The sequence below is a fragment of the Podarcis erhardii genome (genome assembly GCF_964252035.2).
Source record: "Podarcis erhardii genome assembly, chromosome: 10".
Classification (NCBI taxonomy): domain Eukaryota; kingdom Metazoa; phylum Chordata; class Lepidosauria; order Squamata; family Lacertidae; genus Podarcis; species Podarcis erhardii.
In genome coordinates this window covers 72,926,516-72,940,625 of record NC_138500.1, presented here as the reverse complement: position 1 = coordinate 72,940,625, position 14,110 = coordinate 72,926,516, and the positions used below count along the sequence as shown (strand labels likewise).

The 14,110-nt window shown below is 41.2% G+C and overlaps 1 protein-coding gene across 4 annotated transcripts in view; it reads left to right on the top strand.

The window, feature by feature from the left end:
* The window catches only part of HGF (hepatocyte growth factor), a 53,647-nt gene extending 39,537 nt beyond the window's left edge, over positions 1-14,110 (top strand). For 3 of the 4 annotated variants that reach the window (XM_081879146.1, XM_081879144.1, XM_081879147.1), the window contains exons 9-18: positions 862-989; positions 2,542-2,644; positions 3,590-3,729; positions 4,521-4,559; positions 5,273-5,369; positions 6,793-6,870; positions 9,447-9,590; positions 10,891-10,997; positions 12,511-12,656; positions 13,322-14,110. In XM_081879146.1, the coding sequence (XP_081735272.1) occupies positions 862-989; positions 2,542-2,644; positions 3,590-3,729; positions 4,521-4,559; positions 5,273-5,369; positions 6,793-6,870; positions 9,447-9,590; positions 10,891-10,997; positions 12,511-12,656; positions 13,322-13,489 (1,150 nt within the window). In that variant the 3' untranslated portion in view covers positions 13,490-14,110. The remainder of the gene's footprint in view (positions 1-861; positions 990-2,541; positions 2,645-3,589; positions 3,730-4,520; positions 4,560-5,272; positions 5,370-6,792; positions 6,871-9,446; positions 9,591-10,890; positions 10,998-12,510; positions 12,657-13,321) is intronic. The other variant, XM_081879145.1, reaches the window with a different exon arrangement.

Here is a 14,110-nt window from a genome sequence, read left to right as displayed (position 1 = left end):
TTTGAAGAATCTCTGTTTCCTTACAATTTATTAAAAATTGCAGTGAATGAAACATTATGTCAGAGATAGTCATAGTTCTTTCTTCTGTTAGACTGTCTGATGAAGACATCTCATGTTAATAAGACTGGGCACACATTTATTCTACCAACAGTTATCAATCATTATTCCAGATGGCCAAAAAAAGCCTTATGAAATTGAAGACTCAATTGAACTTGAGTGAAGTTTTCAGGAGAATGGAGAGTAACACTTACATTTCAAGAGGTTGACAGTTTTAATACAAACTGATACTTTGTTTTAAAGAGAGTCCCTAATGGTTAGACGCCAATTCAAAAGGTAACACCTGTATAGGATTTCTAATCACATTTCTCATACTCTTGGGTTTCAGTTTCCTAATTAAATCAGTGATAAAACCAAAGGGGCCCTACCCCTATAACCAGATAGATCCATTCACTCTGAGAGGGGAGCGGTTATTGTTGGCATAAGCCTGAAAGCAAAATTTATAATAGGTTTCAGATGACTCTGATCCCAGTTCACATGAAAGAGTTTATAACAGGCAAAATACATTTGGAGCAACGGTGGCCGAAAGATGGAGTGCATAGATACCCTCGCACTTTATGTGAAATACTATAGCCATTATTCATTGAATATAAATGTACCTGTTGTCTCCTGCTTTCTGTTGCCAAATTTTACTTGAGTGTGCGCACACTTTGTGTTGTTTTTTGTGCAAATCTTTCTGCTTTAGAAACTTAGTGACACACAGATGTCAAACAGCTTTTATTATTCCTAAGTTGCATTAGAAAAAGCAATGCAAAACAGCAGCATTGTGCCTGACATATGTTAACATGTTTATTTTTTTTATAGGGACTTAAGAGAAAACTACTGCCGCAATCCAGATGGAGCTGAGGCACCGTGGTGTTTTACTACTGACCCAAAAACTCGCACTGGCTTTTGCTTTCAAATACCAAAATGTGATGCACCAAGTGAGCAAGGTAACTTCTACTAGGAAGATAAGAATATTCTAAAGTACTGTGGAAGAAACCATACTATTGCCCTCAGAGTAATCCTTGTTCTGGATGCTGCTGGGAATATCATGAGAATTTTTTTTGTTAAGTCATTTACTGCATAATAGTCATAGTAGCAGATTCAACATTCTCTGAACAAATTAAATATTTTTTAAGAGAGGCCACCACAAACTAAGAGTAAAAATTTCTGTCTCTGTACCTGGATATTTGGTTTGCAAATGTCTCTAATGCAATCTGGTGCTGTGCTGAAAATCACCCCCTATTGAGGAGAAAAAGCAGGTAGAACACCAGGTGTGGTCAAGGAGCGGACCCGAGGGACGCCTTCACCATCTGTCGGCTCTGCCCTTGGCCCAACATCCGCATCCAGGCCTGCATCCCCATTCACCAAAACTCCTGATAGGCGGCACAGACTTACGCCCACACCACTAATCAGGAAGGGGGTCTGATGCCAGGATTCCCTCGTTGGGGCCCCAGTGAAGCATCTGCCGTCCCGCAACACCGGCCACCAAAAAGGAGGGAGCGGACTTCCATGATCTTCTCAACCATTCTGCATCAATTAATGAGAAAGAAATTACATTTGAGAATAACGAAAGAGGCAGGAAATTTCAGTGAAATGATCATGGAGGGTTTGTACTTGGGATGGTGGGTTTGTGTTGTACTTACCTTACTTTTGAGGTTTGTGAGTGTCCTTTTTCCATTCTACAAGCAATCTCTCCAGTGAACTGCATTCTGCATTTTTCTCAGGTGGCTTCAAGGTCAGTCTGAAAGGCCCAGCCTACTAAATCAGCACCTCACACTTTTCTTTTTAAAGTTCCACATCCTGTGATTTTGCTTCACAAATATAATGTAGCAGAATGGTGCAAGACTATTTGAAGTGACAATGTCAAAAGTGTTGCAGATGTGAAACTTATTCACAGCATATGCAAAGTTGTGAAACGTTTTCCGAATTAAAATAAACCAAAATGTACATTTCAAAGATGGGAATATTTTTACTTGAGATCAGCTGTGAGCTTGTCTTTTGCCCTGTATGGGGATGAGTAACTACAGCATTTATCTATCCTTGCCAGAATCCAGGACCTTTTCCTTGACTAGCTTAAAGTTCCAGTTTGTAACCTCCTGAAAACATCTGGATTTAAACTGCAGAACTAAAGATACATTGGCAGCTTTTACATATGTTAATGCATTGGGCGACCTTGTCAAGTTCACAGTCAACAAATTACCATTTGAACTGAAAAATTCCCAGTACATCTGCAATAGATATTGAAAGCAAGTTACTTATTTACTTTTGAGTTACTTATTTATATCTTTAAACATAATTATTTAAAAGATTCAAAGAGCTCTTGTCTTCATGTACATTAGCTTTCTCTTATGACTGTGTTTACTGGCCCTGCTTTTGTATGTAATACCTTCTAAACAGCATGCTGAAAAAACTGGATTATATTTAATTAACAGGATATTTAGAAAAACCAGTAACACTGGTATTTTAGTAGCTTCTTTTAAATTATTGTTCTTTATGTAGATTGCTATCGAGGGAATGGGACGAATTATATGGGAAATATGGCCCAGACCCGCTTTGGCTTAACTTGCTCTATGTGGGATAAAAACATTCAAGACTTACAAAGGTATGTACAAAATTAAAAGAAAAAAATATTTTCCATCTCAATCAGTAGAGAAAGTTGCAACATATTGTTCAAGTGGCTTCCATGTTTTTTACTAAACATTTTTTTACAGTGCCTTCAACTTAATTCTTTTCTTTCTTTTCAAAATGGTATGCCTATAGATGCACTTATACCCCTGTTTGAAGAGTAGAACTGGGATGAACACATCTCATTTTATATAGACTCCCTCGCACTCTTTTGCTTCCACTATTCAAGGGGTTTTTCTTATCGTTTCAGAAGAAAAGTGACTACTTAATCTAGTGAAGTCTACCACAAGCCCAAATTATTTTCAGGGGCTTTTATATGATCTAATGATGTGATGGTATTGCACTGTGAGAAGTCTTCTTCTGGTGCTTTTGCAAGAGTTCACAGACCAGTGTTAATTCATTTTGGGTCCAATATATTTTTTTCAAAAGGCAATTGCAATAAAATTAGATTTCAAGTTCAGTGCACAGCTTGCAATTTCATAATAAATTGTGGTGTTGGGAAAGATAAGACATTTTCAGGAGAATCTTCAACTGTTGTTTTGAAGGTCCGGGGGGGGGGGAGATTAGACTTGATTTTCCCATTATTTTACTTGGATTTCAGGGTTTCCTGCAAGCTGTATGTTCTATCATTCCCTCACATGAACAGGAAACAGAGAGCTATGTTTTAGTACTCAACAGTTTCCCACAATGCTCTGCTCTTTCTCATGAAGCCTTCTGCTTATCAAATGAGCCTTTCTGGTTAATTTCCCCCACCATGCTTTAGGGGGAATTTCCTATACTATTTCTAAACCCCATAAGCCTGAAATGTGAATGCCGTCAGAGCACAAATTGCTTGGCAAAAATGTCCATTAATGATCAGAAAATTGACTTGTGTTCATACAAGCTTATTAAAGTACATTGCTGGCATATATTTTCTTTATAGGCATCTACCAATATACAAAGAGCCAGATATTAGCAAGTTGAAGAAAAATTATTGTCGTAATCCAGATGATGATGTTCATGGTCCTTGGTGCTATACAAGTGATCCTCAGATCCCCTGGGACTACTGCCCTATATCTAGATGTAAGTGCTCAGTATAAATGATAGGCCGATGTTGCTACAGAATTGCTGGAAGTGGGAAAAAGTCAGGAGGGAGCATATATAGTTCTGTACTCTAGCTGATAAATGTGATAATTAAAAAAAAAGGCTTCAGACGCTGATATTGGTGAGAATGGGGTGGGAAAAGTTGACCAACGTGGTGCTAGTACTAATTTATCTAGATAAGCTTCAAAATTGGCAAAATGGAATGAAAGCAAGCCCTTGTTTGGCTAAAATTGTGTGCTTAAACTGAAGCCAACAGATAATTTTCCGAGAATATTGTCATGCGACATTCTACAAATTATGGAAGCCACCATTTCCCCCTTCAGCATGCCTTAGATATAGCATCATTCTGGTGTGGGGGGGGGCTGGGGGGGAATGGTAACTAGATTGAGGTTCTTTCTCCAAATCAACCGTGAAAAGCCACTAAAATTAACTGCCTATAAACATGGTGGAAAAGTGGGGAGGGATATTTTGGCTAACTCCTAGTATAGATCTTCTGTTTGAAAGGCTATTGCATCCCCTAAAGAGGGATGCTGTTTCAGATTATAAATCAAATAAATGTTTAGGGTTCTTATTCTTCTTGGGAAACATTCTTCTTGGGAAAATATTCATAGTGGGTGACATTATTGAACCTGTGCCACAAGTTAAGCAGAAAAATGTATATTCTTCAACATACTCGCCATGTTTACAGTTTTCATACATACACTGTAGTTGTAAATAAGTTTATTTAACAAGAATAATCATGGTTTGATTATACTGCGTTGTCTGTGTAGGTGAAGATGATGCCGTTCCTACAATGGGCAGTTTAGATCGTAAGTGGCGCTTATATAAATCCAATAAATAAATTCTGTTATGGTATATTAGCCATCTTTTCTCACACTTCCAGGGTGTATCTTAGGCCCACTTCATACATTGGTCATACTCATAACACTAAATAGCCCAACTTAATCTGTTCTGGGAGTCCGTTTGATTCCCAAAATGGTTCGAAAACCAAGGCACAGCTTCCAATTGGCTGCAGGAGCTTTCTGCACTCAATCGGAAACTGTGTCTGATGTTTGGCTTCCGAAAAACGTTCACAAACTGGAACACTCACTTCCGGGTTTGCGGCATTTGGGAGCCAAGCCGTTTTTGTACCAAGGTACCACTGCTCTCCTTCCGAGCATGTCGAAAGAGAGGCGCTGCATGAACTTGTTGCTTTTCTTGAGCTCCACAGCTTGCCCATTTAAGCACTAAACCATGGTTAATATTACTGTCAAAGTCTATTAAAGTTCCTGAATATATGCGCAAGTGGTCCTTGGGTCCTGGTTTGTCATCCTGTTCTTATTCACAGCAAGAGCCACATCACAATATCCCCCTGCTATTTGTGATGGTAAAGAACACTAACAATTTTAGGGTGGCTTATAGACTATCTAGAGAAAAGTTGCTTGTCAGTTGTTTTGTTTTAATTGGAAAGTGTAGTTGTATAAGCTGTTCAAAGTCTTAGGTCTAAAGTGGAATATAATGTAACCTAAGAACATTCTTTCAGCTGCTGTTATCCCTTGTGCCTCAACAAAACACCTGAGAGTTGTTAATGGAATCCCAACTCAACCTGACAAAGGATGGATGGTTAGTTTGAAGGACAGGTAAGAGTGTGTGCGCTGCCCTTCACTGTGTGGGATCCAACCCTCCCTTCCTCCCACCCATATTCACCCCCATGCCCTCCTCTCCCCAAGGCTGTCCACGTAGTGGAGTGACCTGTTGAATACACATAAACTGTCCCTGTCAACTGAAACCCTGAACGAATGTTAATGCAATTACCATCATGTGGTTCTGAACATTCGGACAGACCTATCATCTCTGATTCTCCGTTTTAGGGGAGAAATGCTGAATTTCTAACTGCACATTAAGTAACAAGTTCCCTACATTGCTTCCACAAGACAGCACAAGTCTCACACTTATATATTCCATTGGTTCTGAGAGCAGGTTCTCATACTCGGGTGGGCCATATCCCAGTTCTTGCTCACTCAGTCCTTTGGCCTTTTGGGTTAACTAAATGATCTCCATTACCCTAACTAACAGCATACTCCTTAGCAGGTCCACACAGAAGTAAGTCTTACTGAATTTGGTGGGGCTTCCTTCTTAGATAAGTGGGGCTAGGATTGCAGCCCATGGTGGTTTTGTGTTAGCAGAATCATTTATGTTGGTATCAGGTGATGCATCCCATTTTCACCCAAAGGAAAGGAGAACAATCGCAATATGCTATATGGTATTTTATTCAGAAACAAGCCCAATGCATTTCAGCCTTCTATATTTTAGACCTTCATGGGGGTCAGAATGCAAAGTGGAAACAAGCTGCAGAGCTCTCTGATAACAGAAGCATTTCTTTTTCTTGTTGTTGATTGATTCCCTTTGTGGGTCTATTTTGGATGCTGAGTGTTTATTGATATTTATCCCATTTTCACTCTCTCCTCTGGCCCCTATCTCATACTCTTCCAAATGGCTCACCAACCTTTAGGAGAAGCTTCTTAGGGGCATTGGGTGGGTGGTGCAAATTGGGTAGAAGAGATAAGCAAAAAAGAGGTGTCCTGCCTTGCACAAAGGGAGGTGCCTCTATGCATTTAAAGCCACTACTGGATAGAACCCCAAGAGCAGAAGACTCTTGGGCCTCAAGCGTATCTTTCTTTTTAAAGCAAGGCACAGAAGCTAAAACAAAGCTATGCTTGTTGGGGGAAGAGGAATCTTGTTTTCATGCTATGGTACAATGGCAAAAGAGTACGGTTGCTTTTGATACATTGACCTGGGTGTGGAGGGGGAACAATTTTCTGGAAGTCAGCATCACATTATTAGGCAGCTAGCTTGGAGGAGGGCTGGGGAGAAGGGCCTCTGCTCCTGGTCTGCTTCCACAGGCATCTGGCTGGCCACTGTGAGGACAGGACGCTGGATTAGATGGGCCAGGGGCCGGATCCAGCAGGCTCTTCTTATGTTAGTGATAATAAGAACAATATTGGTTTGAATTGTGTGCAGCTGCTTATGACTACAAGTAACTATTTCAACCTTTTCCTCCAGCAGAGGCAGGCATTTCTGCGGAGGTTCATTAATAAAGGAAGACTGGGTCCTGACAGCAAAACAATGTTTTCCTTCTCGGTAAAGTAACTTTTTATTACTACACAGTTAGTGTAGAAAAATAATTTTATTCTTTAAGAGCTTGTGGTAAGAATCTCTCTGTTGCAACCTAGCCCGCTTTGTATAACTATAGCCTTTATAAAGTTGCATTCTGCAACAATTTGGAGGTCTCCTTCTTTGGAGGTCTTTAAGCAGAGGCTTGACAACCATATGTCAGGAGTGCTCTGATGGTGTTTCCTGCTTGGCAGGGGGTTGGACTCGATGGCCCTTGTGGTCTCTTCCAACTCTATGATTCTATGATTCTAATTATCCTTTTCATTTAATTAATATTACCACACAATTGATTTACTTAGGTGGTGAGGCGAAGAATACACAAAACTTCTATTCTGTTTAGTCAAGAATCCAGATGCAACTTGGAGCTTTCCAAGAATTTGACCTTGTAGCCATAAACTACTTTGGCAATTGCTCTTTGAAATGTGTTGTACTTACGTTAAGCTGTAATCGAAACCAGGAAATGTAGATTAGGGTATGTGAAAATAAGAAATAAACAAGCCCCATCCTCCACAAAAAGAATTAGTTTACAGTTTTCTTCTGGTTCTTATTATCCCAAATCTATTCCCTACCAAATTGCATCAGTCACAGTTTCAGTGGTCTACTGCATTTGAATATGTATTTAGAATTTATACATTCAGAATACCACGTTAGACATTTTTTGTCACATTGTTAACAGATCTTAAGTAAAGCAGCAGAATTTTATAATGTAAAAATAATAATCATGTATTAATGTGATTAGTGTTGATGGACCGACAAACAAATGGTTCATAGAATCCCAACCCCCTGCAATGCAGAAATCTCAGCTAAAGATTCAGATGAACTCTTTCAAAAATCTCTTGCAGTTGTAAGCTTCATTGGTTCTAAATATTTGCCATTTCCTTTGTGTAATAATACAAATTCCATTTCAACCAACAGAAATGAGAAGTGTTTTTATTTGAAATGGGCAATGTTCAGCCTAGGTTGGTTTATCAGAGTGAATGAAGCTCTTCCCCACAGTGGCGTCACAAGGGGGGCGGTGTGCCCCAGGTGCCATGTCGGGGTGTGTGACAAGAAGGCACCCCGTGGGTGCTCACCCCGCCGCTACTGGGCGTGGCTGTGCAAGCAACCATAGTGCCGCCGTAGCCACATGTGGAGGATCCTCCGTTCGTGGCTGCAGAGGATACAATGCATGTGCGGTGTTGCACGCATGTGCTGGACGTAGAGCCGCCACACATGTGCTGTACATAGCGGTTTGCCGCCGGTGCTGCCCAAGCGCTGTACAGACGATGGTGGGATCCCTCCGTCACCGCTACAGCCACAAGCAAAGTATCCCTGCACTGCAGATGCAGCCGTGAGGAGAGGATCCCACCACCATCTGTACGGTGCTCGGGTGTTGGCGGTGGGAAACCGCTATGTACAATGCATGCGTGATGTCGCGTGCATGCACTGTATGTAGCGACGCCACACTTGCTCCCTACATAGCGACATCACGTGTGCGCAGCCAGTGGTTTGCCGTGCCCCGGGTGTCGGTTAGCTTTCATTCGCCCCTGCTTCCCCACCAACCTCAATCTGTCCTTAGCCAACCCCCACCTGCCGACCTTCTTACTTGCAACCTGCTCAGAGAGTGGCATTGCCTGTCAACGTCTTCTCCAGAAAGAGAGGAGGTATCTAGACCCTGCATCTTCCCTGTAATTATACGCAGGATCTGGGAAACTTTGGGTCAGGCAGCTGAGACGGCAGCTGACACACTTGCATTTTGACATCAAAACAGATTGGCCAATGGTGTAAAACACACACACACACACAAAAATAACAACCCCGATAGCAAGTAGGAAGGACTAAGGACTAGAAGACTAAATTAAGTAGGGATGCAGGAAGTATTGGACCACAATCGAAGAGGCTCAACAGCACACTGTGGTCTTTCAAACTGACAAAGTGTTTTCATATTGTATTCATATTTAGCCCTGGGCATGCAAGTCAGTGGTCTGATTTGCACAACACTTTAAACCATAGTGATAATAATAGTAATAAAAAGTTATTATTTATACCCCGCCCATCTGGCTGGGTTTCCCCAGCCACTCTAGTGAAGCTTGGCTATAGTTTAAAGATGCACATGCAGCATTCTGGTGCATGGGATGAAAATCATGGCTGCTGCTACCCTCCTCCGCCATTCCTACTGCTGCCACACTGCTTGGGAGATAAACCATTGTTTGGCTTGTGGTATTTATCTTCTAGAACAAAGCAAAAGCTGTAACCAAGGTTTTGTTTTTGGCTTACTGTCCGTGGCTTGTTTGGAGGAAACAAACCATGAGCTTGGATTCAGATACGGTGCTGAACCATACTGTAACTTGGATCCTGGCAGTGTAGCAGGGGCACGGGAAGAGTGAAGCAGCCATGATTTTTGCTCCATGCATCACCACGCTGCATGTTCACCTTTGAACCACAATTAAAGGTTTGAATTCTGCCCATGGTAAACTGATCCAGAGAGCGTATAGCCACTCCAAGTGTTGATTGATTTGGACAGAGAACCCATAACAAAGTGCCATTGAATTTTCCTTCCTTAGGTATAATCTCAAAGACTATCAAGCATGGCTTGGAATTCATAATGTTGAAAGAGCACATGAAGAAAAGCATAAGCAAGTTCTGAATATCTCCCAGCTGGTATATGGTCCCAAAGGATCAGAACTGGTATTGCTGAAACTTTCCAGGTCAGTTGTAATCATGTTTCGTTCTTTGCAGGTTTGTGTTGACAGTTGTGCATTTCTTAGATGGCAAGAGACTTTGCTACTGTATATAATACAATTCTCAAGTAAAGTGACCAGAGAACTTGCTTGCAATGACTACCTGTGGATTTTCCCAATTATTTTTAAAGAGTGTTTCGAATATGATATTTGTTCTGAAAGATTCAGTCAGCTACTGTCATCACCAACACTTGATCTTAACTGTCTCCTAACTGGGTCCTACTGAAATGTGCATTCATTTTAACATCTGTCTCATTGATTCACTGTTGAGGTGATTACACAATAATTGCACATTGCACATCATAACATGCGCTCCTCCACGCGCTTGTGAAAATGTCCTCAAAACAATAATTCCAGAAGGCAGTTCTACTAGACAGATCTCCAAAAGAAATCCCTGGACAATAAGCAGGTAGAAAAATGTATATTTTCCTGAAAAGAATCCCAGTTCATGAGTTCTACTCAAGCTATGCCAGCTGATGAACAGTAGCAGGGATGGGGAACCTCCCCTCCCCCTCCACCACAATGGCCGCATTTCCTCATGGGCATCCTACCTGGTGGTGCTGTCAGGAGCTGGAGTCAGGATGAGGTCAGCAATAAAAAACACAGGTGTCTAAGGCCCCTTCCCAGATTCCTTCCCCAGCAACCTAAGGCTCTGTCATCTTGTCTCTTTGCTCCAATCAATGGTGGCAACTTGAATAAAATATTGGGGGGTGGGGTGGGAGGTAAGCCCTACCCCATGTAATCAATCACATGACATGGCACACACACACAAATACCATTTGAATGGCAATGCCCATGAGCATCGGGGGCCCTGTCCCCTCAAATATTTTATTGGTGGGAAGTCTGAAGACCCCTCAGTCCCTAGGAGTTGGCTCCTATGGCTTCAATGCAAATACGGATGTCATGCTATCCCCTCTAACATTTCTCTGATGAAAATAGGGATGTCCTAAGGAAAAGTGGAACATTCCAGGATCAAATCAGAAACCAGGGTGGCTTCTGTAAATCTGGAACTGTCCCTGGAAACTAGGAACACTTGGAGGGTCTGCATGTAAAGAAATCTGCCGTAGAACTTTCAGTCTGTGGGCTTCAAAAAACAAATTCTAGAATATATCTTAAGTCCTTTTGCTGAACTTTAAACTTTTTGAAAAGTTGCAAGTACATGTCTGTTCACTTGATCTGGCTGTTGAAATTGTTGTGAGCATGAACTCTGTTTTAAAAGGGCTGGTAAGAATAAGTATACATCTGTCTTTATATAATCTCTTCCCAGGCCAGCAGTAAGCAGTGATGCTGTGGCTATCATCAGGTTGCCCATTTCTGGATGTACCATTCCGGAAGGCACCACTTGCACGGTTTATGGATGGGGACATACAGGAAGTAAGAGCTTTTATTCTGAAGTAGAACATGCACTGGGATTCTGATAACCACCTGGGTTCCCAGTTTGTGTGGGTTCATGTATTATAGGAGGGTCCTACTCAGTGCTTTTTTTCTGGGGGTACACATACCCTGAAACATTTTGTGAATCTAAGTTTGGCCCCATTGAGGAGCAGTATTTCAATATGAGTAGGAAAATGAGAGTACCCCTAAACATTTTTTAGGGGGGGGGAGCACTGGCCCTGCTTTTTAAAAATTAACACTGATTTGGACAGAGTCACTGCTGCTTAAAGTGGAATGATGAGGCCAATTTGAAGGTTCTCACGGGGTGTGGGTGTGTGGAGAATAGAAGGGGTTTTGAGGGAAGCAAAAGGAGTTTTCCAGAAGGCTACCAAAATTTCCCTGGGGATTCCAGTCACCCCTAATATATATATATGATTATGCAAAGCAACAGCAACAACACAGAGATGACCAAATGGTTGTCTTCTTTATCGTACTTTAAAAAGTTGGCCCATATTTTTCCTCCCAAACTGTTGCCTGGCCTCTGCATAAGAATAGCCTGCTAGATCAGGCCAGTGGCTCATCTAGAGTTCCTCCACCAGACCTGGACTTCCAGCAAGACATTCAGTGCTGGAGAGAGGGAGACGTCTTCCATGCCACATGCACAGCACGCCTTCCGCTGCACCACCTGCCTCATAAACTCACACCTGAAATTTTTTATTAACTAACCTGCCAGTAGGGGGGAAGTATGGCAGGTTGTGATTTAGTTGTGTGTGTGGTATGGAAAAATCTGTTTTGCTGCGCTCCTGGCATTTATCAGGTGTCATCAGGAAGCAGATCAGTTAACTTGATTTTATTTTCTGCTTAGCTTTTAATTACCATATATACTTGAGTATAAGTCAACTTTTCCAGCACATTTTTAATGCTGAAAAAGCCCCCCTTGGCTGATACTCGAGTGAGGGTCCTTTTGGGCTGCTCCTTCCTCCTCCCTCCTCCTCCGCCTTTGCCGCTGTTGGCGGTGGCGGCGGAGAAACAAGCAGCCCCAAAGCAGCCCTTTTGGGCTGCTTGTTCTTCCTCCGCCGCTGCCGCCCCCACTAGGTTTGTGGTGTGATGAACTGCCCTATACTTGAGTCAATAGGTTTTCCCAGTTTTTTTGTGCTAAAATTAGGTGCCTCGGCTTATATTCGGGTCGGCTTATACTTGAGTATATACGGTAAGCATATTGTTCTGGTACCTAGTCAAATGACTTCAGTGGAATTGCTTTTGAGGAGATGGTTTTAGAATTACAACTTTATATAGACTTAGTCTGATTTATGCCTCATGGTAACATCTCTCTCAAAATGTACATTAATTATTTTTATTTTTTTAGCAAAGTCAAACTCTGTGTTATGCTTCTTTATTTGAACCAATATAGCATCCATATTTGGGGTCTTGTTTTTTGTTAGGAAAACATGATCTTCATTGTTGAAGAGAGAGCAAACAACAGCATATTCTCATTTCTGCTTTTGGGTTTCAGATGCACCCTTTGATGGGAGACTTCGAGAAGCAAATATGATCATCATGGGAAATGAGCGCTGCAGTCAAGATTTTGGAACAAATATAGTCGTGAAAGAGTCAGAAATGTGTGCTAAGGCTGAGAGCATTGGCAGTGGAACTTGTGAGGTACAATTCTGTTGGCTTATTTACTTATATCCTACCCTCCTTCATGGATTTCCAGGAATCTCTTTCTACCCATTTTATCTTCAAAACCATACTCTGATATTGGTCAGGTTGAGAGATGATAACTAGCTGGATGTTACCTACTGGGCTTCACAGCTGAGAAGGGATTTGAACCTTGAACTCTCTAGTCCTAATCACAGTCTCGAACCTCTACACAACATGGGCTCAATGTAAAAAATGTTAGAAATCTGTAGAATAGCATCTTACATCTTCTTCCCTAGAGTTGTAATATTAAAAAACTGAAATTGGAGGCAAGCAATTGCTGAAGTTCTTCTTACTTGGGTCCACACCCAATCAGAGCCTGTTTTGATGCTGAACCCTAATAAGAATCACTTAGCCTATATTTTGATAGAATTAGTTACATAGGTACATAATGTTCTAGCACCAATGAAATTAGTGAAAGCTTTGCCTTTGATTTCAGTGGAGCAAGTTTAAATTGCAATGAGGCATTTTTCTTATAACCTGCTGAATGGATTAGGATGGTCGGTCACCTGACGACACACATCAGGATCTTGTAAGGCATATATGAGATAGGTTTTACTTTTTGCTCTGTAACAATATAGGTATCTTCTATTTATTTCATTCTTTTTTCTTTCCTTTCTTTGTAGCGGGATTATGGCGGTCCATTGGTCTGCGAGCAAAACAGAAGTAAAATAGTAATGGGAGTGATCATTCCTGGGCGTGGATGTGCAAATCTCAGGCGACCTGGGATTTTTGTCAGGGTGGCCTACTACACCCGATGGATACATAAAATCTTAATGACGTTCAAATCATAGCTGAACATTCCAGCCAAGAAAGCAAATTCCAGTTGTTGGAACATTTTGGGAAGGAATGAAATCAAAGTGTAATTGAAAGTTCTTTGATTCTTTAAACAAACAGCAACCATCAAGTACGGCTTGATAGTCAAGTTTTGCTGATATTTATGGATATTTCTGTCATGTTGAGTCTGTCGGTGCGTTATATGAACTGTAGTTTAAGCAAGTATGGTGACCTATTTCCTGATAATACTTGAATGGGAAAGCAGAATTTCAAAATGTGAGTGCTGGATGAAGATGGGTTCTGTGGAATTAGAGTGCCCAATTTCCTATATGCTGCTGGTTACGTCAGCTGGTTGATGAGACATGAACATAATTTGAAATTTACAATATTTTTCCATACTTATGTAAGCCTCTTAATACTTCTTTAGGACAATGATAAATGCATGCATCAGCCAGAATTGATTCTTTCTCCTACTAAAAGCAAAATGGAATTATATTTCAATCCCCTTTGTAAACAGTTGCTTGGATTTATAACCCAGTTTAGTTCCACAAGCTACAATATCTGATTTTGGAGGGAATCACTTGCACAAACTGTTTATGGGATTTCACTGTATGTTCTCAGTTTTACACTCTTAAAAA